This window comes from Coloeus monedula (assembly GCF_965178545.1).
Source record: "Coloeus monedula genome assembly, chromosome: 20".
Taxonomy (NCBI): Eukaryota; Metazoa; Chordata; class Aves; order Passeriformes; family Corvidae; genus Coloeus; species Coloeus monedula.
The window spans coordinates 298,467-321,197 of NC_138800.1; the positions used below are offsets into that span (position 1 = coordinate 298,467).

Sequence of the window (22,731 nt, forward strand, 5' to 3'; positions counted from 1 at the left end):
AATCCATTTAATTTGCACCTGATACTTTTTCTCTTTCTTTTGCACCATCTCTCTGCACCTGGTTTTGGAGAAGGCTCCTCCAGCAGCGAGGCAGGAAGCAAAACAGCTTTGCAGCCCCTGAGGGATGGCTCGTGGATACTCAGGACCTTAAAACCTTCCTGAAGAGATGTGGCATCAGCTGCATTCAGAGTTCTGCAACTCCTGACATGAAAATGCCACACCTTCTCACTGGGAAACCCTTAGCAGGAGGGTCTGACATCCCCAACACTACCCTGGGGACTCTGATGGCAGTAGTGGAGATGCAGCCAGGTCAGCAATCACCTTCTGCTGCAAACACGTCTTTCCAGGGTCATTTCTGAGTCATAAATTGCTTTTATTGCTGCACACAGTGCTAAGGACCCAGCGTGTAAATGCGCCAGAGGTAGTGGCGGCTGTGGGCAGCCCAAGTGGTCCTTGTTTCCCTTTGCTACTCCATGACTTTCCCAGAAAAAAACTGCTGCCAAAGAACCTAAAATGCAAGTTTTTTAGGTTTTCTGCAGGAATTTCAAAGAAGTGTCTCGTCTCAACCCTCACCCTTGTCAGGATGGATCATCCTTGGAATTGTCCCTATGCCACAGGGACCATGCTGGGCATGCAGCCACATCTGCTGGCATAAAGCCCCAGCAGCCATGAGCTCTGGGGAACAAACATGGAATTTCTGTAGCTCCTCCACAGCCCCAGATACTGTCTCCACTTCATTTCCTCATCCCTGGGACACAGCACCAGCTCAGGACAAGGCAGCCTGCAGTGGTGTGGGACATGATGGCTCATGGTGGAGCACAGCCAGGCACTGGAGCAGTGCTCAGGATGGGAGACACAAGAGAGTTATTTGGTGACTGTGCAGCCCAGGAGATGACATGCCACCACAACATGCCGCTTCCCTTCCACCAAAACCCACAGGGCAGGGACAAGGACTGAAGCTCAGGGCACATCCTGCTGCAACTTCAAGGGCACTTCCCTCAGTTTTGATGTCCGAGCATTTTTGCCCCTCTCCAGTGATGGGTTTACAAAAAGAAGGAAAGGGTTGGTGCAGGAAGAGCTGAGCTGTGTCAGGAAGGAGATCTTTCCACACCTCCAGCCTTCCAGGAGTCAGATGCTGCTTTGCTTGGGAATGTCACGCACCACCTCTGGGAGTCTGCAGCTGCACCCGCACTGATGCCCTGCTGGGAATGAAGGGAAATATCCCACAGCAGTCCAAAACATGAGTGAAGGAGCAGGAGAGCCTGGGACATCACCCTTGGAGCATCATCCCTGCCCTGCCGAAGTCCTGTGTCCTTCCAACTCTGTTTTCACCCTCAGTGCTTTGGCTCATCCAGTTGATGAATATCCAGTCTTTGCCAACCAGCCAAGCACAGAAGGAATTTACCTCCTTGGCTCCATCATGGCACAAGGATGTCTGCTGTGGACAACTACAGTGTGGAAGGAGGAAGAAGGAGGGAAGATCCCAAGCACCAACCTAAACAAAGAAGACCTTCCCTACAGAGCTCCAGCACCAGGACATGCCCCTCAATCCAACCAGGAGAACTTGGAGGGGATGCAAACATCAGACACCATATGAAATACAAACATTTGTCTTAAAATACGGCAGAATTTTCACTTTTTTTCTCCTCCCTTGGTGACCTTTGCTGTGCCCAAAGATTTGTGCTGAGGTTGAGGTGATGAGTGGTGGTGAATCACCACGTGAAACACCAGCAAAGGGGGCACATTTGCAACACTCATACTCCCACAGCAGGGCTGCACCCAGCTCATCCCGACGGCAGCAGAACTGCAGGATTTGGTGTCCCTGTTGCTCAACTTCCCATGAAAACGATCAGCATTGTCAGGAAAGGAAAAGAGGAGCCCTTGGCTGTGTCTTGTTCTCCCTGAGCTGCTTGTGCCCAGCAGGCAGCAAGGACAGCATGAAAGGAACACCGTGCCTGGGCATGTCCTCAGGTTTCCCACATTTGCATTCCCAGGAAAACTGAGACACTTGAACAACTGTAGGAGCAGAAGAGAGGCTACCAGGAAATTTATTCCTGTTTGTCTCCAAGCCAATAGATGGATGTTGTCAGGGAAGAGTCATTGTGCAATGTAATGACCACCGTGGAAGCGTCCCACTGCCATGGAACCATTCCATCACCAGTTTAGCACCACCATGGAAGTATCCCACCACCACAGGAGCATCCCACCACCATGAGAACATCCCACCACCAGACCTCCCCACTACTAGGGTGTCCCACCACCACCACAGCTTTGTAGGGTGCTCTTGTTCTTCCAAACTAAGCTCAGACCACAGAAATTGGGTGGTGTCAACCCAAGCAGGTGTTCCTCAGGCTCCCCAAAGGCCCATTTGGACACACTTTCTGCCTGTTTGGGCTCTTTTAGCCCAAAATAGGCTTTGCGGTGTATGTTCTGCTGCCCTGAGACAAGGAGATTTGGAGGGGAGGAGGGAAGGAGTCTGTACATGCTGAAACACAGGTAGACTTTTCATTTTAAAGCCATTTAACAGATGAAACTTCTCTTAAAAGAAGTCACTTTCAAAAAGAAAAAACCGCAAACACACAAAGTTTCTCTAAAAAAAACCTCAGAAAGAAGAAGTTGGACAAAAACTGGATGACCAAGACCTAAGGGGTGCCTGGCAAGTTCTCTAAACTAAGAGAGAGAATTATGCAAAAAAAAAAAAAAAGGAGGGGGGAAATAAAAAAATGAGTGAAAAAGGGAATTGCATGGAGCTGAAGCACAGAAGAAGGAAAAGCCAGGCAGAGCCATGCTGTGTCATTAGTCTGGAAATCAGATGAGGAAGATGAAATCCAGCTTGCAGGGATGTAGGGAGTGTGTGCTGCTCCACTGCCCTCTCCACTCAGCCCCTCCCGGCAAAGCACGAGTGTCAGGGGGAGCCCGTGAGAGCTCCAGGCATCCCATGGGGCTGCTGCTGACACAAGGAGATGGCAGGTTCCAGGAGCAAACCGGTCCCAGTCCTACCTCTAGCACTATGAATAAATAATTGATGTCTGAGGTAACCTGAGTGGGAAGGTGAGCAGAGCCCTGCACATGATCCTGCATCCAACCTCACACCCTGGTGGGTTTTCTTCCTGCAAAATCCCCTCAGACCTGATCCTTGGTGTTAATTTCCATCCTTAAGCCATCTCCCATGTGTTTTTCCCACTCTGGTCTCATCCAAGTCTGCTCCCACTGGACCTACTTCTACCCTGCTTCTGCCTCAGTTTCCCTTCCTCTCTCGCAGAAGGTCTGGACAGCTCTGCTTCACTGGTACTTTCCATCCCTGGACATGGAGCAGGGGCCAAGCTGTCCCCAGCTCTCCCTGCTGCCATCCCTCCCTCTTCACCCTCCCAGTGCCTTGTCCAGGCATATTCCCAGCTGCTCCAAGCACATCCTTTCCTCAAATGACCAGCTTTTTCCACCAAAGCACCCCTGCTGCTCCTCCAGCTTGGTTGCCACCTTCTCTCTGTGCAGGACATCAATCCATCACCTAATAACACCTGAGTGAAGGGCTCCATCTGGATATTCTGGATGCTGCTGAGGAGCAAATTCTGTCTGCTTTTCAACATGTCGGTGCCTCTTTCCAGGAGCCATCCACAGAGACAGACCCTGTCCCCTGCCCTGTCCACACCTGGTGTCCCTGAGGGACACAGGAGCAGAACCCAGTGGGGTGACTGACTCCACTGGCCAAAGAGCCACTCCATGTACCCTCCAGCCAGCGGAGACACAGGCAATGTGTGCCCAGGGTGGTTCCAAGGACAGGGTGGCACTGTCCTGGGCAAGATGCCCGGCTGTGGCTGGGCTTGGAGAGCCGGCAGCCCAGGCCAGCGGGTGAGCGTGCCCTGGCCCCACTGGTGGGGAGGCCAGGCTGAGCAGCTGGGCTGGGGCACCCCGGGTGCCGCTGCACCCTGATGCCCCCGGGCTTTCCTCCAGGGCCGCGCTCAGCCCCAACCAGGGGACCCGCGGGTCCCCATCCCTGTCCCCGCTGGCGACCCGCTGGCTGGGTGGGGCCAGCCCCGTCAATCCCCACCTCCCAGGCGCAGCCCCGCCCGCTGGCGCCAGCCCAGCTCGCCCAGGCCGGCCCAGCCAACTCCGCCCCTCGTGCCAACCCCAACCTGCGGGGCAACCGAGCTGTGCCCGCCCCCGGCACAGCCCCGCCCCGGCTCACCTGGCTGAGCCCGCCCGCTCGGCACAGCCCCGCCCCGCCGTGCCCACTCCAGGTACCTGCCGGGCCGCTCCCATCGCACCCCGCCCCAGCCCGGCCCCGCCCCGGCAGCCGGCACCTTCCCTTCCTCGCCCTTCGCATCCCCGCCCCGCCCTGTTCCGCCCGCACCTGGGCGCGCTCGAAGCTTTCTCGCTCCGCTTCCAGGCCGCCGCCGCCCGCTCGCCGGCTCAGCACCTTGGGCAGCGGGTTGGACACCTGCTTCATAGTGCTGCTCACGCGGTCCATGGCCGCCCCGGGCCCGCCGCCGCCCCGGCCCCGCAGCCCCGCTCAGCGGCGCCGCCGCACGGGCCCCGCGCCATTGGCCTGCCCACCTGCCACTCACACCCCGCGGGCACCGCCTTTACTCCGCAGCTCCGCCCACCGTCCCGGCTTCTCGCTCTCATTGGTTCCCGGCAATGCCACTGGGGAGGAGCGCCCGGGAGGCCCAGCCCCTGTGCGGCAGCTGCCAAGCGCATTGGTTCGGCTGAACGTCACTCAACACTGGCTCCCGCCCCCCAAGAGTCCCCAAGCGCTGTGGCCGCGCCTTCGTGCCGTTCCCTGCTGTAATTGGCCCACGGCCCTGCCGCTCACACTGCGGTGCCCCGCCCCGCCCCTCACGGGTGCGGGGCGCGGCGCCCCCTGCCGGTACCGGGGACTCCGCCGATGCCGGGACCGGGCGGGGATCGGGCCGCGCTCGGGCCGCGCCGGGAAGGGCTCGGCCGTGGACGGGGCGCCGCCGGGGCGTCCATCGGGCCCGGGGGCTCGGGGAGCCGCTGTCGAACGGCTCCGAGCCGCGGCTGAACCATCCGTGCCCGCCCGCCTCGGGGGTCCTTAACAGGCCGTGGGTGTTGCCTGCGAGGCTGCGGCCCCTCAGCCGGGCCCAGGCTGTGACCAAGGGGTGACACGGCACCAATGCCCCCTCTCTTGCTACCCGTGTCAGGCCCAGCCCGGCCCCTCTCGGCGCTGACCGCCCTTGTCAGGCTGTGCTTGGCGCACCGGGTGGTGCAGGGATGGGGAGGCGGCTCCGCCGTCCGTCAGCGGGAGCAGGGCCCCCGGCAGCCTGCGGGACTTGTGTGGGGCTTTTCCTTTGTGGGATCCAGGCTGTGGGTGGGAGCTCTGGAGGGGGTGCTGCAGGCACAGCTGGCAGAGCCCAACAAGAAGGGTGTAGCATTGGCAGAGGGGCAAAGTGTTGTAATGAATACAGTGTGGTTACAGGTGTCTGAAAAAGAAGAGAGGTGAGAGAAGGATTTTGCTTCCCCTGAGCAGCTGGACTGTACTTTGGCATAATCTGATCCAAGCCTATGTCTTGGTGGTCCCATCACTCATCAGAGGTTTGTGTAGGGTTAGATTGGATACTGGGAAGGAGTTTTTTGGCAGTAAAGGTGGTTGAAGCCATGGCACAGGTTGCCCAGAGGAGCTGTGGCTGCCCCATCCCTGGAAGTTATCCAGGCCAGATTGGATGGGGCTTGGAGCAACCTGTTCTAGCGGAAGGTGTCCCTGCCCATGGCAGGGGGTGGAACAGGATTGTTGGAAATGATACAACTTCTAAAATTTTTAACTAACTTTAGTCAGAGGCTTTGTTCATCTTTGCCCAGGGGGAAGGGAATGGAAGTTTCTTTTCGAGAGACTGTTCCCTGGGCAAGGCCCGATGAACTTAACATCTCAATGCACTGGGAGCTGCCAGAGGATGCACAAGAGATAAGCGACCATTAATGAACACCAATGCCCAAACATCCTTCCTGGTGTGTGTGTCGGAGACACCTGGTCTAGGAAAAGATCATAAGAGAATGAATAAAGAGGACCTGATTAGCATTGAAGTCAAAGGGATCAATAACAAATAGGAAACCAAATGCTAAGAACCACTTGAGACCAATAAACATTGAACTAATGAATTTCTCTGGGTTTTGACTGTGTAAGTATGTGAAAAATCTAGGAGAGAGACACCTGTGATGGAATGATTTTCCTTGCACAATCCGGCCAATGTGTGGATAAAATGATTTCTGTTGCACATCCTGGACAGAACAACATCCTGGCCAGAATAAAGTAATGCTTGAATTCTCTAACACTAAAAAATGTTGTTGGAAAGGTTTTGTTTTTCCCACAGTTTTGGTGATAGGATGAACTTTAAGGTCTCTTCCAACCCAAACCATTCTGGGATTCTCTCAACATGGTGAATTGCTGACTCCTTTAATTTTGACCAGGAATATCATCCCATTCCAGAGGCAAATTTCACACTTTGAACATTTCCGCAAAATTGGGAGAAATTACGTTTTTTGTGAAGGGACTGAAAACTGAATCCCCAGAGATGGCAGATGGGCTGTGCTAGGGTCATACCAGCTGGGTTCCTGCATCCTTAAAAGCAGATCATAGCAAATCAGTGACTTTGCTCCAGGTGGGGAGGAACTGTGCAAAACACTGCTGTGGTGATGGGGCAATCTGGGAATAGCTGTGTAGGATGTGAGCTGTCAGGAGCTCTTGTGTAAGCAACTCTTCCAGCATATCTCTCTTTTGTGGCTTATTTTTCAGCTGAAATAATTGCCACACCAGGACCCTCCTGGAGCTGCCCAGCAGGGTATGTGACAGGCTGCTTGCATCATAGGCCTTCCCAGTCCCCATGCATTGGATATCAAATCCCAGCTGATGGGAAATGGCCTGCACGGAGCAGCGAGGCCATTCCTCCCACTGGGGCTTGTCTCAACTGCCTGTCTGCATTCTCCTTAATGTACTTTCTGGAAACCTGCCTCCTTTCTTGGGGCTGCTCCCAGGGGAGGTTTAATGGGTTTGATTCATCCACTACTGCAGCAAGGTGATTAATAATTGAAGAAATTATGTCATTGCTGAGTAGAGATGGAGGAAAGGAAGAGCAAAGGAGGGCACTGGACAAAGGACAGTGGTATCCTTGTGATCTGGACCTGTCCCACCCTCCACCTGGCTCAGAACATTCTGCTTCCAGAGAGCATGGCAAGGGACCACAAGGCTGAGGTCTGGTGTAGCTGCTCCCTCCTGCTGAACAGCAGGGTCACAGCCTTTTCTTCCCTGGCCAGGGCTCAGTGCCCACTCTGGGACCTGGGCAGGAGCAGAGGAAGGTTCTTGGATGTGGGACAAACCAGGCTGTTTCTACTGGCTGCTCCTGCCTCCTCCAGGAAGGGACTGTAACAGGATGGAACTGGGATCCAACCCATGGGCTGCTGGTCAGACCACCCTGGGCTGGCTCAGTCCACACAGCATCCCTGCTGAAATGTGCTGTGGTGCTCTGCAGGGATTTGAGGGGCTCCTTTCCAGTGGGAAAGAGTGCCTTGTTTTCAGGTAGCTGAGAGGGGAAGGCACAGAGCTGTTCCTGTGGAGTGCCTGTTCCTCTGCCTCCAGTTCCATGGGGAGATGATGGGGAAGGGCTGGAAGTGAGCAGGGTGGAGGTAGAGCAGATTGGGCATTGCTCTTCCTCCCCAGCAGGTCCTTTTTGGGATCCGTGGCTGGGGTTCGCCTGCTCCAGTGCTCTGTCCTGACTCCTGTCCAAGAGGCTGGACTGAAGGGTGATGGCAGAACCCCTCATGGGGGTGTCTGGCCTGTGTAGGGACAGACATTGTCTGGGCATGTAGAGGACAATGTGTGCCCTCTCTTTTTTCCTGCTCAGCAGAGTGTGGTACCCATCAAGCACTGCTCAGGTCAGGCAGGTGGGACTGGAGCTCCTTCCCCTCTTGCAGGGCTCCATACAGCAGTTCCCTCTTCCTGCACCATCCCCAGAGGCTCCTATCCACAGGACCCTTAAAGGGCGTTTGCTCCCATTCTGTCAGGACAGCCTTAACCCAAAGGGGAAGCACAAGTGGCAGGAGAGGGGCCAGAAGGGACTGCAGGGGCTGTGGGCCCTGCCCGGGGCTCAGGGATGCTCTTTTCCCAGGGGCTGGGAGCTAGAGTCTCCTTTTCCAATCCCCTCCCCAGCCAGAGCTGCAGAGTCCCAGGGTGCTGTTGCAGCACTCATGATCCTCCCATGGCCTGGCCTGGGCTCAGGGAGAGCACAGATCGCCCTTGTTTCAGCAGGAAAACAGAATCACAGAGCTCCAACAGTCCTTCCTCTGTTATCCTGCTGGCTGTGCTGGAGTGGGCAGGCACAGGGCTCTGTGCTAAGATCCTGCTCTTTCCCCCTTGGAGGTGAGAAAAATGGATCCCAAATGGATCCCCTTCAGTAGTGCCTTCACACATTCCAAGGCACGCCATCCTGATCCCACCTGAGCAGATGAGCCATCCCTGGGGGGCATATCTGGAAAGGGCAGTGGCCATTTCAAGCCTTCCATAAACCCAATCCTGCAGCCCCAGATGCAGCCCTGCCCTGGTGATGGGGTGATTTGCTCAGACTGTGGGATAAAAACAACTTCTGAGCCAAAGTGCCCATCTGGAGACAGCAGGGTAGTGGTCCAAACCCAGCAGAAGGGTCCCTGGGGAGCAAAGATTGTGCCAGGAGGAGCAGGCATGGGGGCATGGAGAGGTTGTTCATTTTTTGATCCCATGTTTTGAATGCTTTGGGCAAACCAGATGCTGCTGCTGAGTCTTTGCTTATGCTCCCAAAGAGACCCTGGGCTGCTATGTGGGGCAGGGACAGTCCTGGTGCAGGACCTGGGAGAGCATTGGAGGCAGAGCAGCCTGGGATTGGGAGAAGGTCTTGGAGAAGACTGCTTGACTAAGGCGCTTGAGGTCCATGGGGCCCTCACCTCTGTGCTATCTAGGAGGAGGTCTCCTACTTGCCCAGGTGTTACAAGGAGGGCTGTAACCCCAAAACATCATCTGCTGTGTTTTCTGCATGGAAGCCTCAGCAACTGCCTCTGCTTGCCCAAGAATTCAAAAGCAAAGCTGAACAGGTTTCCAGAGCAAAGACCTGAACAGGAGAAGACCTGAACTCCACAGGGATGCTGGGCTGCAGGGGCAGCTGCCTAGGTGAGAAACCGGCTCATGAGAGGACCTGGAGGTGGGAAGTGTTTTTGCCACTTGCTGGAGACCTTCCCTTTGGCATGGCCAGCAGGTCCAGCTGGAGCACCCACCAAGCCCAGGTCTCTTCCAAGGCAGGGCATGGCAAACTTGGTTTCACAGAATCAATTGGTTGGAAAAGACCTCTGAGATCATCAAGTCCAACCTGTGACTGATCACCACCCTGTCAATTAGACCACGGCACTAAGTGTCACATCCAGTCTTTCCTTAAACACCTCCAGGGATGGTGACTCCACCACCTCCCTGGGCAGCCCATTCCAATGTCTGATCACCCTTTCTGTGAAGAAATTCTTCCTAGTTCTTCCTTTATTTCTGTGTTGTGAGCTTTGGCTGCCAGAGCGGGATCACCGAGGAAAGGATTTCTGTGTGGGACTTGGGTGTCCTACTGTGTAGCTGGGTGTAGGAGCCCTGTGCTGGCTGCAGAGCCGTGTTGGGAGAGCACAAGGCAGGCGCTGCAGCAAGGCATGGCCATGGATCTGGAGAGCCAGTATATCCCTGTCTTCCCTTTATGATATGGGAAACGTTCTGGCTCTCTACAACTCCCTGGCAGGAGGGTGGAGCCAGGTGGGGATCGGGCTCTGCTCCTAGGGAACAAGTGATAGGACAAGGGGAAACGGCCTCAAGTTGAATCAAGGGAGGTTCAGGTTGGATATTAGGGAAAATTTCTTCACTGAAAGAGTGGTCAAGCATTGGAACAGGCTGCCCAGGGCAGTGGTGGAGTCACCATCCCTGGAGGGCTTTAACAGAAATAGAGATGTGATGCTTAGGGCCATGGTTAGTGGTGGCCTTGGCAGTGCTGTACTCAATGATGTTGGAGGTCTTTTCCAATCCAAATGACTCCATGATTTCTATGATTTCCATGATCCAACATGCACAAGTGCTCTTGTCAAACGTTGTTTTCAGGATTCCTGCAACTCCATGGCCTGACTGGCAGAGGTCCCCTGTACCTCCAGCTGACAACAACAGGCGGCAGAGTGTGCAAGGACAACGCAGCCGTCATGCTGGTGCTTGGCAGGCTCAGGTCCTGCCCATCTCAAACCCAACACTAAATGGTTTTATTTTCCTGTCTCTGAACCGTGGCTAAACCTGTCACGCTGTGCTGCAGCTGCTGGACAAGCCCTGCTCAGCTCCAGGCCAGTGGCTGCTCAGTACTGAGTGCATCACTGGGGAAACAAAGTTGTCATGTGGCAGAGGCATCATTTGGCTGTCCTGGGAAGTACCATCACGTTTCTGTGACGGCCACATCCCAACTTGGCATCCAGCCACCTCCTGCTCCTTAGACTCTTGGTCCCAAAGTGAAGTTTTTATAGGTGCCCCAAATTTGTCTTGGAAAATTGCAAGAACTGCAGCAATGTATTTCTGCCTTGCTGTCTGCTTAGAAACTGTTGGTGTCTTTCTGCTGACATTTACCAAAAATATTTATCTGGAGGCACATCCTGATGTATAGATTTCAGTCCAGGGATTTCAATGCAATTTCACAAGCTACTCTGTAGCCCTGATGGTCCTGTTGGGCCAGTTGTCCTGGGGAATCAAAGATGAACAGTCCCAGAGGATGTAGACTAAGGATCCATCTAGACCAGCCTTGATACCTCCAGACGTGGCCACAGCAGACCCCTTGAAGAAACAGACCAATATTTGTACTGCCACCCTGGAGTGCACTTCCAGCCCCCAACCATTCTCATTTTCCAAATCTTCTCAAGCTTATCGGTCTGAAATCCAAGCTCGGACTCAAGGAAATTTCCTTGTGCTCACCATGTCCCTTGGCAAGGAGCTCCTCATGTGAAGAGCTGCCTCCCTCTGTTACTTTTGAACCTACCTCTTGCCTGCTCCATTGAATGATCTGTAGCTCCTGCTCTGGGACAGACAGTGACTATTCACTTTGTCCCTCTTTTTAGGCCACTTATCATCTTGCAGACTTCAATTCCCATGTGGAAAGTCTCAATTCTTCTTGAAAATACTTCTTCTCATCTGAGATCTTGCTTGGAGCTGCACCACCCCGGGATCTCTGGCCCCAGTCAGTTTTTTTCTGTTTCCAACTGATTTGCTCACAGTTAAACTCCGTTTCCCACATTAGTGATCCAGCAGCTCCCAGGAGGACTGTGATAATGTGATCCCCCAGACATGACTCCAGCCCAGGAGGTGGTGTGGTGGAGGCTGCCCTCAGGGCTGAGCAGAGGCTTCCTCCCACATCCCAAAACTGTCCTGGTGATGGATCCAAAGACATCGTGTGTGGTCTCTATAGCTGAAACACACCATAAGGCAGAGGTTTTACAGACTCCATAAATAGCCACTATTTAGGATGTATAATATGGAGGAGGTTTTAGAAATCAAAATATTTAGAGATTTGCATTATTTGTCTTGGCAGGAAGGAGCAGCCAAGACTGAAATACAGAATCTTTAGGAAGGAAGAGAGTTGAGGAAAACAGTGAATAGGGGAAATAACAGAGGTGTTGAAACCTCCAAGAATTCCTTTGGGATGAATAAAAGCAGGAAACACAGCACGGTGTATCTGAAAGGAGGGAGAATTCATTGACAGTGTTGAGGTACATTTATATTCCTGCTATAAAATACTGATTTTTCAAAACAAATCTTGACATTTTGATCAAACCTGTAATTGAATGTTGTGGAACATCCAGAACACTCAACTAAAGCTGCTCTGAGCTGGGCTGTGTTGGTGTGAGCCATCAGCGAGCAGGCTCCAGCTCATTCCCCAGTCTGTTCTCCTCCTCTCAGTTTTATTCTGGTCCTTGTGCAGAGATGTGTCAGAGCAGTGTAGGGTTGGTCCAAATGGAAATTTGGGCAAGTTTGTTTCTGCATATGCTGGTAGAAATGGAAGGAGTAGGGGATGGAAGGAGTAGATGTTTGTGGCACCTGATCTTGGAGGGCTTTTCCAACCTTAATTATTCAGTGGTTCTGTGATTCTGTGACTCACACTTGAGCAGTTTATTAACATTGCTCAGAGAAGACCGTGACAGGTTCAGAGACTGCCACTGATAATAACCGACTGCAAAAATATTGGAGTCTCCTGACCTCCCTCCCCACTTCAGCTATATTTATATTATTTTCTTGGGAAACAGTAAAGTTACAGTTGATGTCATTTACTGTTTAGGTGGAGTTTGAGTGACTTTAGCTATTAGCATATGAAGAAGTGTGAAAAGTAATATGTATTTCTGAGTTGAGCAAAGTTCAGCTTTCGATTTCCATCTAGATCATTCCTTTGGCTCAGTTCCCATTAGCTGCATTGTTTGCCTGTCCACGACACTGCTGTGTCACTCCATCCTTTGTTTTATATTTGCTTTGATTTCAACAGAGAATGACTGCAGTGCCTCCGTGCTGCTCCATCCTTTGTTCCATGTTTCCCTTGGAATGGCACACCAAGCTCCATCAGCACTCCTGCTCCTAAGGTGTGCAGGCAGTTTGTCCCTGTCCTTGCACTCCTTCTTGCTGAGCTTTGGGTTTCGGTCCCCTCACACCTTCCTTGTCCCACTGTGTGCAGTGTTGGGGGGGAGTGGATCCAGGGTGGTGGTAGGACCTCATGCCCTTGGAGGTGCCAGGTTTCATCCCAGTATCTAAATGGGCTCTGGAACACAGGACAAGGCAGATCATGGAGCAGGAAGGATCCTACAGGAATCCTGAGCTCCTCAGCTATTTGGAGCAGGGTATTCCGAGTCCTCTTCACAAGTAAAACCTCAGCCTTGATTCTGGCTGTCTCAACTGACTCTCACTCTGGGAGTTTAACCTTTTAGCAGGAGCTGGGATAGAAGCGAGCCAATGCATGGGGAAAGAGCTTCAGAGAGGAAATGGATGTGCCAAGGCTAAGCTGGGGACTGGGCTGTGATGGCAACAGAGAATCCATGGGCTGTATGGAGCCTGCCTGACTGCTGTGGGAAGGGGCAGGTATGTGTCTGCTAAGGAAATGTCCTTTCAGAAACCCAGCAACATGCCCTGTGCTCCCAGGGCTCTGCGGGCAGACCCTCCTCCACTGCCCACTCCCCAGGTTTGTACCTGCACCTCCCTGGCACCAAGGCACCACGTGTGGTCTCACCCAGGCTCAGTTTTGCTCATGCTTAGTAACAGAGTGTTGTAGTGAGAGAAAAAGCTCTGTGTAAAACAAACACCACCATGGCACCAGCCTGCACCCTCTAATGAGTCTGGCTCACTTTTCCATGGAGTTCAGTCTCCTGAGATGTGCTGATTATCGATCACATGCCCTGGAGCACTTGGGAGCCCCAGGCCTGGAATCCACCCTTCTTAATTTCCCTATCTTAAATTCACCTATCTTAATTTCCCTTTGAGTTCCTCCTCTGGGTTCCTCCAAGAAGCCCCACTTTGGTTGGGGAATTCTATTTTGTGATCATCCTCCTCCAGAGAGGAGCAAGACCCCTTTTGTTACTGGACCATCAGGAAAGGCAGCCTGCTCCTCTGGCTTTCCCACTGTGGCTGTGGTTGTCCTGCACCCAGACACATTTCCTAGCACCATGGAGACCTCTCTCTTCCTCCACTCTCCTGAGGCTCTGTCCACAGACCTTTGCCTGGAAAACAGCAGACCCCTTCTGGAGGGATGTAACATTTCCAACAGTTTTTCTGACAGTGCAGACACCATTCTTGTCCTAAGCAATATGAGCTAAATCAGCCAATCTTTTCTGTGTGTGTGTTTGGCAGCTGGGACAATGACAGAGCAGTGTCAAGAGGGTGCTAGTGCTACACTGCTGGAACCAAATAATCATCTGAGTCAGCTTTGCTGTGCCAACATGGTCATGAGCTCCTAAAGTTCTCTGTAGGCATCAATGGCTGATTCCCATGTCCATGAAGAACTGAGTCCTATTTTAGCTGTCACTGGTATTTGGGAAGCTGTGATGTAACAGAACCAATTCCCTAAAGACTTGCTGGAAGGGATGCTCAAGCACAGAAGAGGAGCCCAGGTCTGGAATGGCACCATGCTCCACCCTCTGCTCTGCACATTTATGCACCGATGGCCTTTGGGGTCCCACGGAGGAAGCCCCCACTGCAAGTGGGACCCAGCATGGCTGGGTGGGCACACGGGTGGCCAGCCCGACTCACAGATTTTCCCTGCTCCAGTTGCTGTGGCAGAGGTGAGATCTCCTGTTTGTCCATGATGCAGATGTTCCGGGAAACACAAGTGTGTGACAACCATGGTCGTCCTCCATCCATTGCTGTGACTTCTAGGCAAGTGGTCAACCTAACGATCTTCTGAATCGCTCATTCTGGGTTTTCTGCAGAGTCCTTAGGTCAGGGGAAAGAAAATGACAAGCCACATCCTGTTCTCTGCCCTCTCATGGTATCATATCATTCAATGGTATCGAACCTGGTGCCATATCAGGACACTGCTCTCATCAGGGCTCTGGATGGTTTCCTCTGCAGGGCTGTGTGGTATCCTTGACACTGCACTTTTTCCATTGTGTCACGGCTTTCAGCAATGTTTCCATCATGTCTCCATCCTTGGTTGCTCTCTCCCTCTATAAAGAGGGCTGAACCCATGGATCCCACACTAGGCACCGTAAGGGACACTCTGCAACAGTCCTGCCTGACTCCTACAATTCATCTCCACCCACCAGGACCATGAAGACCTTCACAGCAGCCCTTGCTGTACTTTTTGTGGCTGTCTTCTGCTACCAGGCTGCCTCTTCTCCAAGTGAGTCCAATCTCTCCTCTCCAAGGTGCTCTCTCCTCTTCCTATCTGTTGCATAAGGTCTAGTAATGCTTGGCAGCTCTCTCTCCCCAGCATCTGCTGCAGGAAAGGAGAGGCCTGTCTTACCTTGGCTCCCTGAGGGGAAGGTGGCTGTGGTGGGAGGCCACTCTGGAAGCAGCACTTCCTCCAATGGGGATCTTCTCATCTTCTGACCCTATTTCTCCCCACTGGCACTTTTCCTGATCTGGTGTAATCAGAAAACTTCTCTTCCAGTTTCTCTCAACTTTTATGGTCCCTGCTGTGTTGAGCGCATCACCAGACCATTGCCCTTGAGCCGTGTGGTGAAGTTTGAGCACACGGGCAGACACTGCTCCCCACCAGCTGTGATGTGAGTAGGTCTCCTGCCCTGTTTCTGGGGACCCTGCTTGTCCTGACAGTGTCAGGGAACCCCACATCACACCTCATCCTGACAAGGAAAAGCACTGGGCAGGGCTCTCCCGTGTGAGGAGAACAGCCTGGGAACATATCACAGGGCAAGCCCACATCCCAGGCAGCCAGTTTGTGAACCTCCCTATTAAATTTGAGCCAAAAGAGCTTTTGCTGGTCACGCCCCTCACCCCAGATAGTGGGACCCAGCCAGCACGGTGTCCCAGCTGCAGAGATGCTGGGGACAAAGTGGCTTAAGTGACAGAGAGCGGGATACCTCTAATGACATAGACCCACCCCCACTCCATTTTCCTAGGGCTGTTTTGCAGCCTGTAGAGCTGTCTGGCAGGGTTCACTGGTGGTGTGGAGCAGGTGGTCCCACTCTCCTCTCTGTCTTCCTTTCCCTCTCCTTTCCTCACTGGATTTCCTTTTCCAGATTTACCACTGTCAAGAACAAGCTGGTCTGTGCCAACCTGAATGACAAGTGGGTCCAGGACATCATGAATCAATTAAAGGAGAATGAGCACAGTGGATGAGCTCTCTCCAAGCATCACTTCTGCAAGGACCTGCTCTCATGGACACCTCTGAGACGTATTCCATTTTCTCATTGCCTGGGAATTTGGCAGGGTATTCAACTCAGTGTTTACCTCTTTTATTTAGAATTATGCAAAGGTAGTCTTAATTTATTTGGCATTTTCAGTGAAGCCCTTCATCCTCCTTTGTACTGAATGTGTTAAAGTTATCATATAATAAAAAGGAGCAAACCCTGCAGCTTCTCCCAGTGGTTCTTGGGATGCTCTGCAGAGACTGGGGTGCGTACCAGTGGCTGGGAGGGGATCAGGGCTGACACTCGAGTGTCTGTGAGTGATGGGGTGACTCCTGGCTGTCCCCCAGCCCCTGTGTGCATGCATAGGAGAGCATTTCTCATCCTGCCTGTCCCTCCTGCCTCCTGCCCCGGCACATTCCCAAGTTCTCAGCTCTCTGCAGTGAGTGGGTGTCCCGGGGGATGTTTTGGCACAATTGTTGGTGTGGCGAGGGGTCCCCGACCTCGACCAGCACCTTTGGGCAGCAGGCAGGTGCCACAGGGGCTCCAGGGGCTGCTGGCTCAGCCAACACCAGACCCGACCGCATCTCCACCACCGTCCTGGCCTGGGGTTACCTCTGGGCGCGGGTTATTTCTGGTGCTTCCTAATCTGTCCCGCTCTCCCCGCGGGCTTTTTTCTGGCTTTGCCCCGCCGGGCTGGAGGCAGTCCCAGCCCTTGGGGCTGGCTGCAGCTGTCCCGGCCGGTGCCAGCTCCTCCCCCCGCCAGCACGGAAGCTCCGTGGCCGGTGCTACCCGGCAGCAAGGCCGGCTCGTCCTCCAGGCTTTCATGGCACTGCCGCCACTTCCTCGCCGTGGGGCTGTGCCAGCCGTGCCTGCCTGCGAGTCCGCCTTTGCTGGTTGAGGAGGGGCGAGGGCAGTGCCCGTCGAGAGCAGCGGGTCCCCATGGCGCTGGCAGGTGCCCTGGAGCGGCTGCAGGAGGAGGCCATCTGCCCCATCTGCCTGGAGTACATGAGCGAGCCGGTCAGCATCGACTGCGGGCACAACTTCTGCCGGGGCTGCATCGCCAAACACTGCCAGGACAAGGGGCTCTGGGCCGACGGGCCCTTCTCCTGCCCGCAGTGCCGGGCCTCCTGCCACCGCAGCGGCTTCCGACCCAACAGGCAGCTGGCCAACATCGTGGAGAGCATCCGCCAGCTGGGGCTGCGGGGCGGCCTGGGGCCCGAGCTGGAGCCGGGCACCCCCCTGTGCCCCCAGCACGACGAGCGCCTGAAGCTGTTCTGCGAGGAGGACGAGGAGCCCATCTGCGTGGTGTGCCGGGAGTCCCTGCAGCACCGCCCGCACACCGTCTACCCCATCGAGGAGGCGGCGCACGTGTACAAGGTAGGGCACGGTGGCGCACCGGGGGTCCCCGCCCTGCCCCGAGGCACTCTGGCACGGGGGCGTGCGGCCACCGGGACCCCAGCATGCCCAGTGGCACCGCTGGGAGAGCGGAGAAGAGGTGGCGCAGACGGTGACGCTCCCCCAGCCGCCCTCGCTGCAGGGATAAGGCTGGACCCGCCTTGTCTCCCAAATTGTCGATGGACCCAGGCTCACCCTGTCCATCCAGTTCAGGGAGGCAGCCTGGCTCCCTGCCCATTCACAACCCCTGCAGAAGCTGAGCCGGTGGGTCCCTGAGGACGTTTTGCCTCGGTGGAGGGATGCTGGCACCCAAACCCCACATCCCAGCAGTGATCCTGGAAGTACCACCATCCACCCTTCATCCCAGCGTTGAAGGAGGGCTGTCACTTTGCACTCCAGAACCTTAATAGTGAGGAAAAGCATAGGGTAAACCTGAGGAGCACGGGGAGGGTTAACGCTGCAAGTGGAATGAAGAGCGCAGCTGCTTGGTTCGGGTGCCAGTGCTGGCACCGCCTGGCACCGGGTCACTGTCTCCCCCCAGGCAGAGGGGACCCAGCCAACCTGCAGTGCTCAGCGGGTGCTGGTGGGGTGAGCTGAGCCCATTTTTCCTCTTCCCAGGTCAAACTCCAGAAATCCCTGGAGAATCTTTCAAAGGAAGTGGAGGAGGTGAAGAAGCGTGAGTCAGCAGAAAGGATGAAAACCCAGGAGTGCAAGGCAGGTGCCTGTCTTAATTCTTAAAGAATGAGCTTCAGAGATATCAGGATTTTTTAAAAAACACCCTGAATGGTCTTGTCTGGGAACACAGATTTGTCATAGTCTCCAGGCTTGGACATGTCCCCGTGTCCTGCTGTCACATGTAGGAGCAATGCTGGAAGCCAGGCTCAGTAACTATGTGTGGCTCCATAAAAAGGTTTGCAAGGAGCAGCATGCCAGATTCCCTGGAATCATGAGGACTTTGTGCTGGTTAAACAAGGAGACATGGGCTATTTTTTATTGCCCTTTGTTTTACAACATGTGCTTGAGTTCCAGGCCAGGCATGAGCTGTGTGGTGAGCTGTGCTCCACAACAGCAGGAACCAGAAGTGTTTTCATAAGAAAAAAAAAAGCTGAATTACTGCACCTCTGCCTGACTCCAGACAGTTCTGGGAAGAGCAGATGCCAGCAAACAGCTGCGTTTCAAGTCCCTTGGGGTGAAAGCTGGAAAGTGAAAGTTACTGTAGAAAAGGAAATGAAACTGCTGGATGAGTTATCCAGCCCTGAATGTGAGCTGATGGTTAATCAGCTCTGGCAGGGAAAACAGGCTTCTCTGAACTCCCCTAGTTTTTTGCTCAGCTCCCTTGCCTGTGGCAGTCCAGGCAAGTGGTGTTGGGTTTTGAGGAAGTCCCTGTGAACCCTCTGTCCCCCCTGGGGCTGGGATGGGGCTGGGGATAGAGACTGTGAGAGCTGTGTCACTATCCTCCCATCTGCCTGAGTCAGGGCTCAGGGCCGTGGCTCAGCTGCCTCCAGCTTCCTCTGGTTGTGCTTTTAGAGCAAAAAGAGCAAGAAGTCCCTTGTGGATGGTGGGTGGAAGAGGCTGTTCTGGCTTATCAAGTCTTCATGACTCAGGTCCAAGGAGTGATGTACTTGGATGGAAAAAAAATGAAGTTCAATTTCCTGTCCTTCATCTTCTTTGTTCTGAGGTTTCCCGGCCCAAGCTCACCACAGGGTGTCTTTCTGCAGCTCCAGGTTTCCAGCTAGTTTTTAGGGCTGAGGTGAAAAACCCTAAAGCACTGGCAGAGCCTGCCTATTGCTGGCTCTTCACCTTATAGTGAGACCCAGGGAGCCCTCCACAGCCCTGGGGCTTCTTTACATGGCAGAGAGAGGAGAAGAGGGAACTGTTTTAAACTAAAAGAAGAGAGATTTGGATTAGAGATAAGGAACAATTTCCTCCCTGTGAGGGTGGTGAGGCCCTGGCACAGGTTGTCCAGAGAAGCTGTGGCTGCCCCATCCCTACAAGTGTCCAGGGCCAGGTTGGATGAGGCTTGGAGCAGCCTGATCTAGTGGAAGGTGTCCCTGCCCGTGGCAGGGCTGGAAGCAGATGGTCTTTAAGGTCCCTTCCAACTGAAACCACTCCATGATTTTATGGTTTTTCCACCTCTTGCCCTTTACTGGGGATTTTCCCAGCATTTTCCATCTGCACAAGCAGTGAATTAGCCTGGATTTGGCTGGAGGTATGAGTTGTAATAAAAACCTACCCCAACACCTGAGGTCACTTCCTTGCAGCCCAACACACCCCAGACATCTGGGGTCCAGCTGAGCAGAAATGCCCTAGGCAGAGTCCTGCTGCTGGTAAACTGAGGATGTGAAGCAGGAACTCCAGTGAGGTGGAAGCACAAGTTTGCCTCCAGCTGGTTTTTAAATTCATGCACTTATCACAAAAATGCGGTGTTTTCCCAGGGCCTGATGCTGGGCATGGATGCCGGAGCATCCGGCTCTGTCTCGGCTGCCTGGGTAATGTTCACCCCATGAATCTTCTTATCCCAAGGAGACAGTGAAGAAAAAGCGGGAGAGGATTGTAAGTGAGTTTGGGAAGCTGCATCGGCTGCTGGCTGATGAGGAGAAGCTCCTGCTCCAGAAGCTGGAGGAGGAGGAGAAGCAGATTCTGCTGCTGATCAATGAAAACCTGGCCAGGCTGGTGGAGGAGAAGTGCTTGCTGGAGGAGCTGATCCTGGAGATAAAGGAGAAGAGCCAGCAGCCAGCTGATGGGCTGCTCAAGGTCAGGCTTTGCCACCAGCACCACTAACTCAGCCCCAGTGACTTTGTCACCTGGGTGGGTGCTTGGCCCAGACAAACCTAGAATCATTTTTGTTATCTTCTAGGACATGAAAAGCATCCTGAGCAGGTGGGTGATTTTTGCTGGTAGGTGCCTTGATTACTCCTGGCAGGTACCCATGGTTATTTCTGGCAGGCACCATGGTTGTTCCTCCTACTGTCCTCCAGGCTGCCTCCAGGCTCTGAGGCAGATGTTTGTGTCTGTTCCATCCCGTCCTCCCTGCCCAGCATCTGCTTTGGTCCTCCTGGGATAGACACAGGAGGGACAGAGACAATCCCTCAGAGGATCCATCCTCTTTCACAAGGAGCTCAGAGCCAAGGTCTTGCCTGGCTTGTGACATGAGAGATGTGTCCCCTCCTAAGGGATGTGCTGCCCAGTGGCTTTGCTCCTTCCTTCCCCAGGCCTGGTACTCCTGCTCCCTGTATTGTTTAACTCTGATCTCACTTGGGTTGCCAATATGCAAGTAATTATCCCTAGTGCTCTTCCCAGCCAGAGCTCCAGGGAGGCGATGGATCTATGGAGCCAACAAAAGGGCATTAACTCCGCTCCCCAGAAGAGAGGGGTCATGGCACAGGCTCTGGATACAGCCCATGGACATCCCTCTCTTCTCAGGTGTGAAGGGGTAAAGTTCCAATCCCCCCAGGCTGTGTCTGTGACCCTGAAGGAAAACTACAGCATTCCTGAGCGCTGCCTGGGTATGAGGGACATGCTGAAGAAGTTCAAAGGTAAGGGGGCTGCTTTTGTGCCAGCTCCAGGCACATTTGGGCTCTGGTTTCCCCCAGTACCCTGGGGCACAGGGAGGTTTTTCCAACAAGCTTTGTCCAGCTGCTCCCAGTTTGTGCACAGGCTGGTTTCATGGTGGGAAGACCTTTGTTGTGGTCTTGGATGGATTGTGAGGGGACCCTGAAGCCCAGGATGTCCCTCAGGGGTTTCAAGCACCATGTTGCCCGTGACCTTTTGCTTTCAGTGTTGGCTCTTTCTGAAGCTGCCCTCATTCTGCCCTGGCTCTGCAGCTGGACACCAAATATTTTGATGTGGCTGATTTTCTATATTGCACTTCCCCACTACCAGGCAGCACTGGGACCTGTGCAGAACCATGAGCAAATAATGGTGGGAGGCGGGATGGTTTGGGAGAGCCCAGCATCCAGGTCACAGGCACCTGCTTGTGTCCGTGCCTGCAGATGCCTGAAGCCTTGTCCATCCTTCCACCCTTCTCTCTCTCCAGTGGACGTGATTCTGGACCCAGAGACGGCGCACCCAGACCTCACTGTGTCCGAGGACCTCAAGAGCGTCCGGCGCGGGAGCAAGAAGCTGCTTCTGTCCCTCTTTGACAACCCCAAGAGATTCGGCACCACCCCGGTGGTGCTGGGCCGCCCGGGCTTCTCCTCGGGCCGCCACTACTGGGAGGTGCAGGTGGGAGACAAGCCCGAGTGGGGCCTGGGGCTGTGCCGGGAGGCTGCTGGCCGCAAAGGCACTGTCCTCTTCTCCCCCAACAATGGCTACTGGGTGCTGCGGCTGCAAAACGGGGGCACCTACGAGGCTCTGACCGTCCCTGTGTCCCCCCTGACCCTGAGTGTGAGACCCCGGCGTGTCGGGATCTTCCTGGACTACGAGGCGGGAGAAGTCTCCTTCTACAGCGTAAGCGACCGCTCCCACATTTACACCTTCACTGACAAGTTCTCGGGCAATCTCCGGCCTCTCTTTTTCCTGGGTGCCTTTTTGGGGGGCAGAAATGCAGAACCCTTGGTGATCTCCTGGGTCAGGGACCCCCAGGGGACTGGATGCATCATCCTGTGACAGTGGCTGCCCTGGTTTGTCACTGGTGGGCAGAGACCTGGGAGCCCAACCAGCTTCTCCCTGTGAGTGGGGCAGCACTAGGGAAACACCTCAGTGCCTTGGTGAGTGTCCTGGCAGGATTCTCACATGGTCCCGGCTGCTGGGGTGACCTGCCACGTGTGATAACCACCATGTGCCACATGTTGGGAAGGCACTTTGCAGCAGGGATGTGCCATAACCCTCTGTGCCACTGACGGGGACAGGGGAGTCCCCTGATCACTGATGCCCTGATGCTCATCTCACAGGCTGCTGGGGAAGGGTATGTGCCCAACCTGCCATGTAGTGCTGACTTTGGTGTGAATTGTGCTGGAATAAGGCAATAAAGGCTTGATTTGGGGAGCCTTGTGTTGTTAATGGTGTGCGTTTGTGGTGTTGCTACTCCAAAACATCTCAGAAGGCAAAGGGTGCTGCTGGACCTGGTCCTCTCCAGCCCAGAGAGGGTCCTTGAGAGATCCCACTGTGCCATCCATGGGACACAGCAGCACCCTCCAGGCAGGGATTTGGGAGTGGCAGCTGCCTGTATGGTGGCTTCACTCCAGCCTTGTGGTGCTGGGGCCTGGGGTGAAGAGAGAGGATATCTCTGTGGGTGTGGGTGTTCCCTGGACTGCTCTCTCTGGTGCCCTGGTCAGGAGATCCCCTCCAGGTCTGGCAACTCCAACGTCTCCACCCTCCTTCAAAACCCCGTGGGTGGGAAACCTCCAAGTGTGGGGAACTGCCCTCCACAGGGCATGGGTACTTCAGGGCTGCAGGGGAAACCAGGGAAAGAAAAATAGCCCAGACTTCACCTTTGGTCTCTCCATCCCCTGAGACATCCCTTCTCCTCCAGGCTTTCTTGCTGCCCCAAGGCTCTTGCCTTGAGCGGGCTGC

General features: G+C 54.3%; 2 protein-coding genes across 4 annotated transcripts in view; one reads left to right on the plus strand and one right to left on the minus strand.

Moving 5' to 3' along the window:
* Window positions 1–4,529, minus strand: part of HIP1 (huntingtin interacting protein 1) — a 44,074-nt gene extending 39,545 nt beyond the window's left edge. For both annotated transcript variants that reach the window (XM_082294456.1, XM_082294455.1), the window contains exon 1: window positions 4,352–4,529. In XM_082294456.1, the coding sequence (XP_082150582.1) occupies window positions 4,352–4,468 (117 nt within the window). In that variant the 5' untranslated portion in view covers window positions 4,469–4,529. The remainder of the gene's footprint in view (window positions 1–4,351) is intronic.
* Window positions 4,530–16,592: 12,063 nt separating this feature from the next.
* TRIM50 (tripartite motif containing 50) lies at window positions 16,593–22,195 on the plus strand. Of its 2 annotated transcripts, none has more exons than XM_082294513.1 (6): window positions 16,593–17,199; window positions 17,836–17,935; window positions 19,748–19,971; window positions 20,075–20,097; window positions 20,641–20,753; window positions 21,254–22,195. In XM_082294513.1, the coding sequence occupies exons 1-6, from the start codon at window positions 16,762–16,764 to the stop codon at window positions 21,823–21,825; spliced, it is 1,470 nt and encodes a 489-aa protein (XP_082150639.1). In that variant the 5' UTR covers window positions 16,593–16,761; the 3' UTR covers window positions 21,826–22,195. The 2 variants fall into 2 exon arrangements, with proteins under 2 accessions (XP_082150639.1, XP_082150638.1); XM_082294512.1 differs by having other exon boundaries at window positions 17,836–17,931; window positions 19,741–19,971.
* The last annotated feature ends 536 nt before the right edge of the window (window positions 22,196–22,731 follow it).

Coding starts and splice junctions, on each gene's coding strand:
- TRIM50 (XM_082294512.1), top strand. CDS start 16,762: ATGGCGCTGGCAGGTGCCCTGGAGCGGCTGCAGGAGGAGGCCATCTGC. Junction 17,200..17,835: donor AGGCGGCGCACGTGTACAAG/GTAGGGCACGGT, acceptor TCCTCTTCCCAG/GTCAAACTCCAGAAATCCCT. Junction 20,754..21,253: donor CATGCTGAAGAAGTTCAAAG/GTAAGGGGGCTG, acceptor CTCTCTCTCCAG/TGGACGTGATTCTGGACCCA.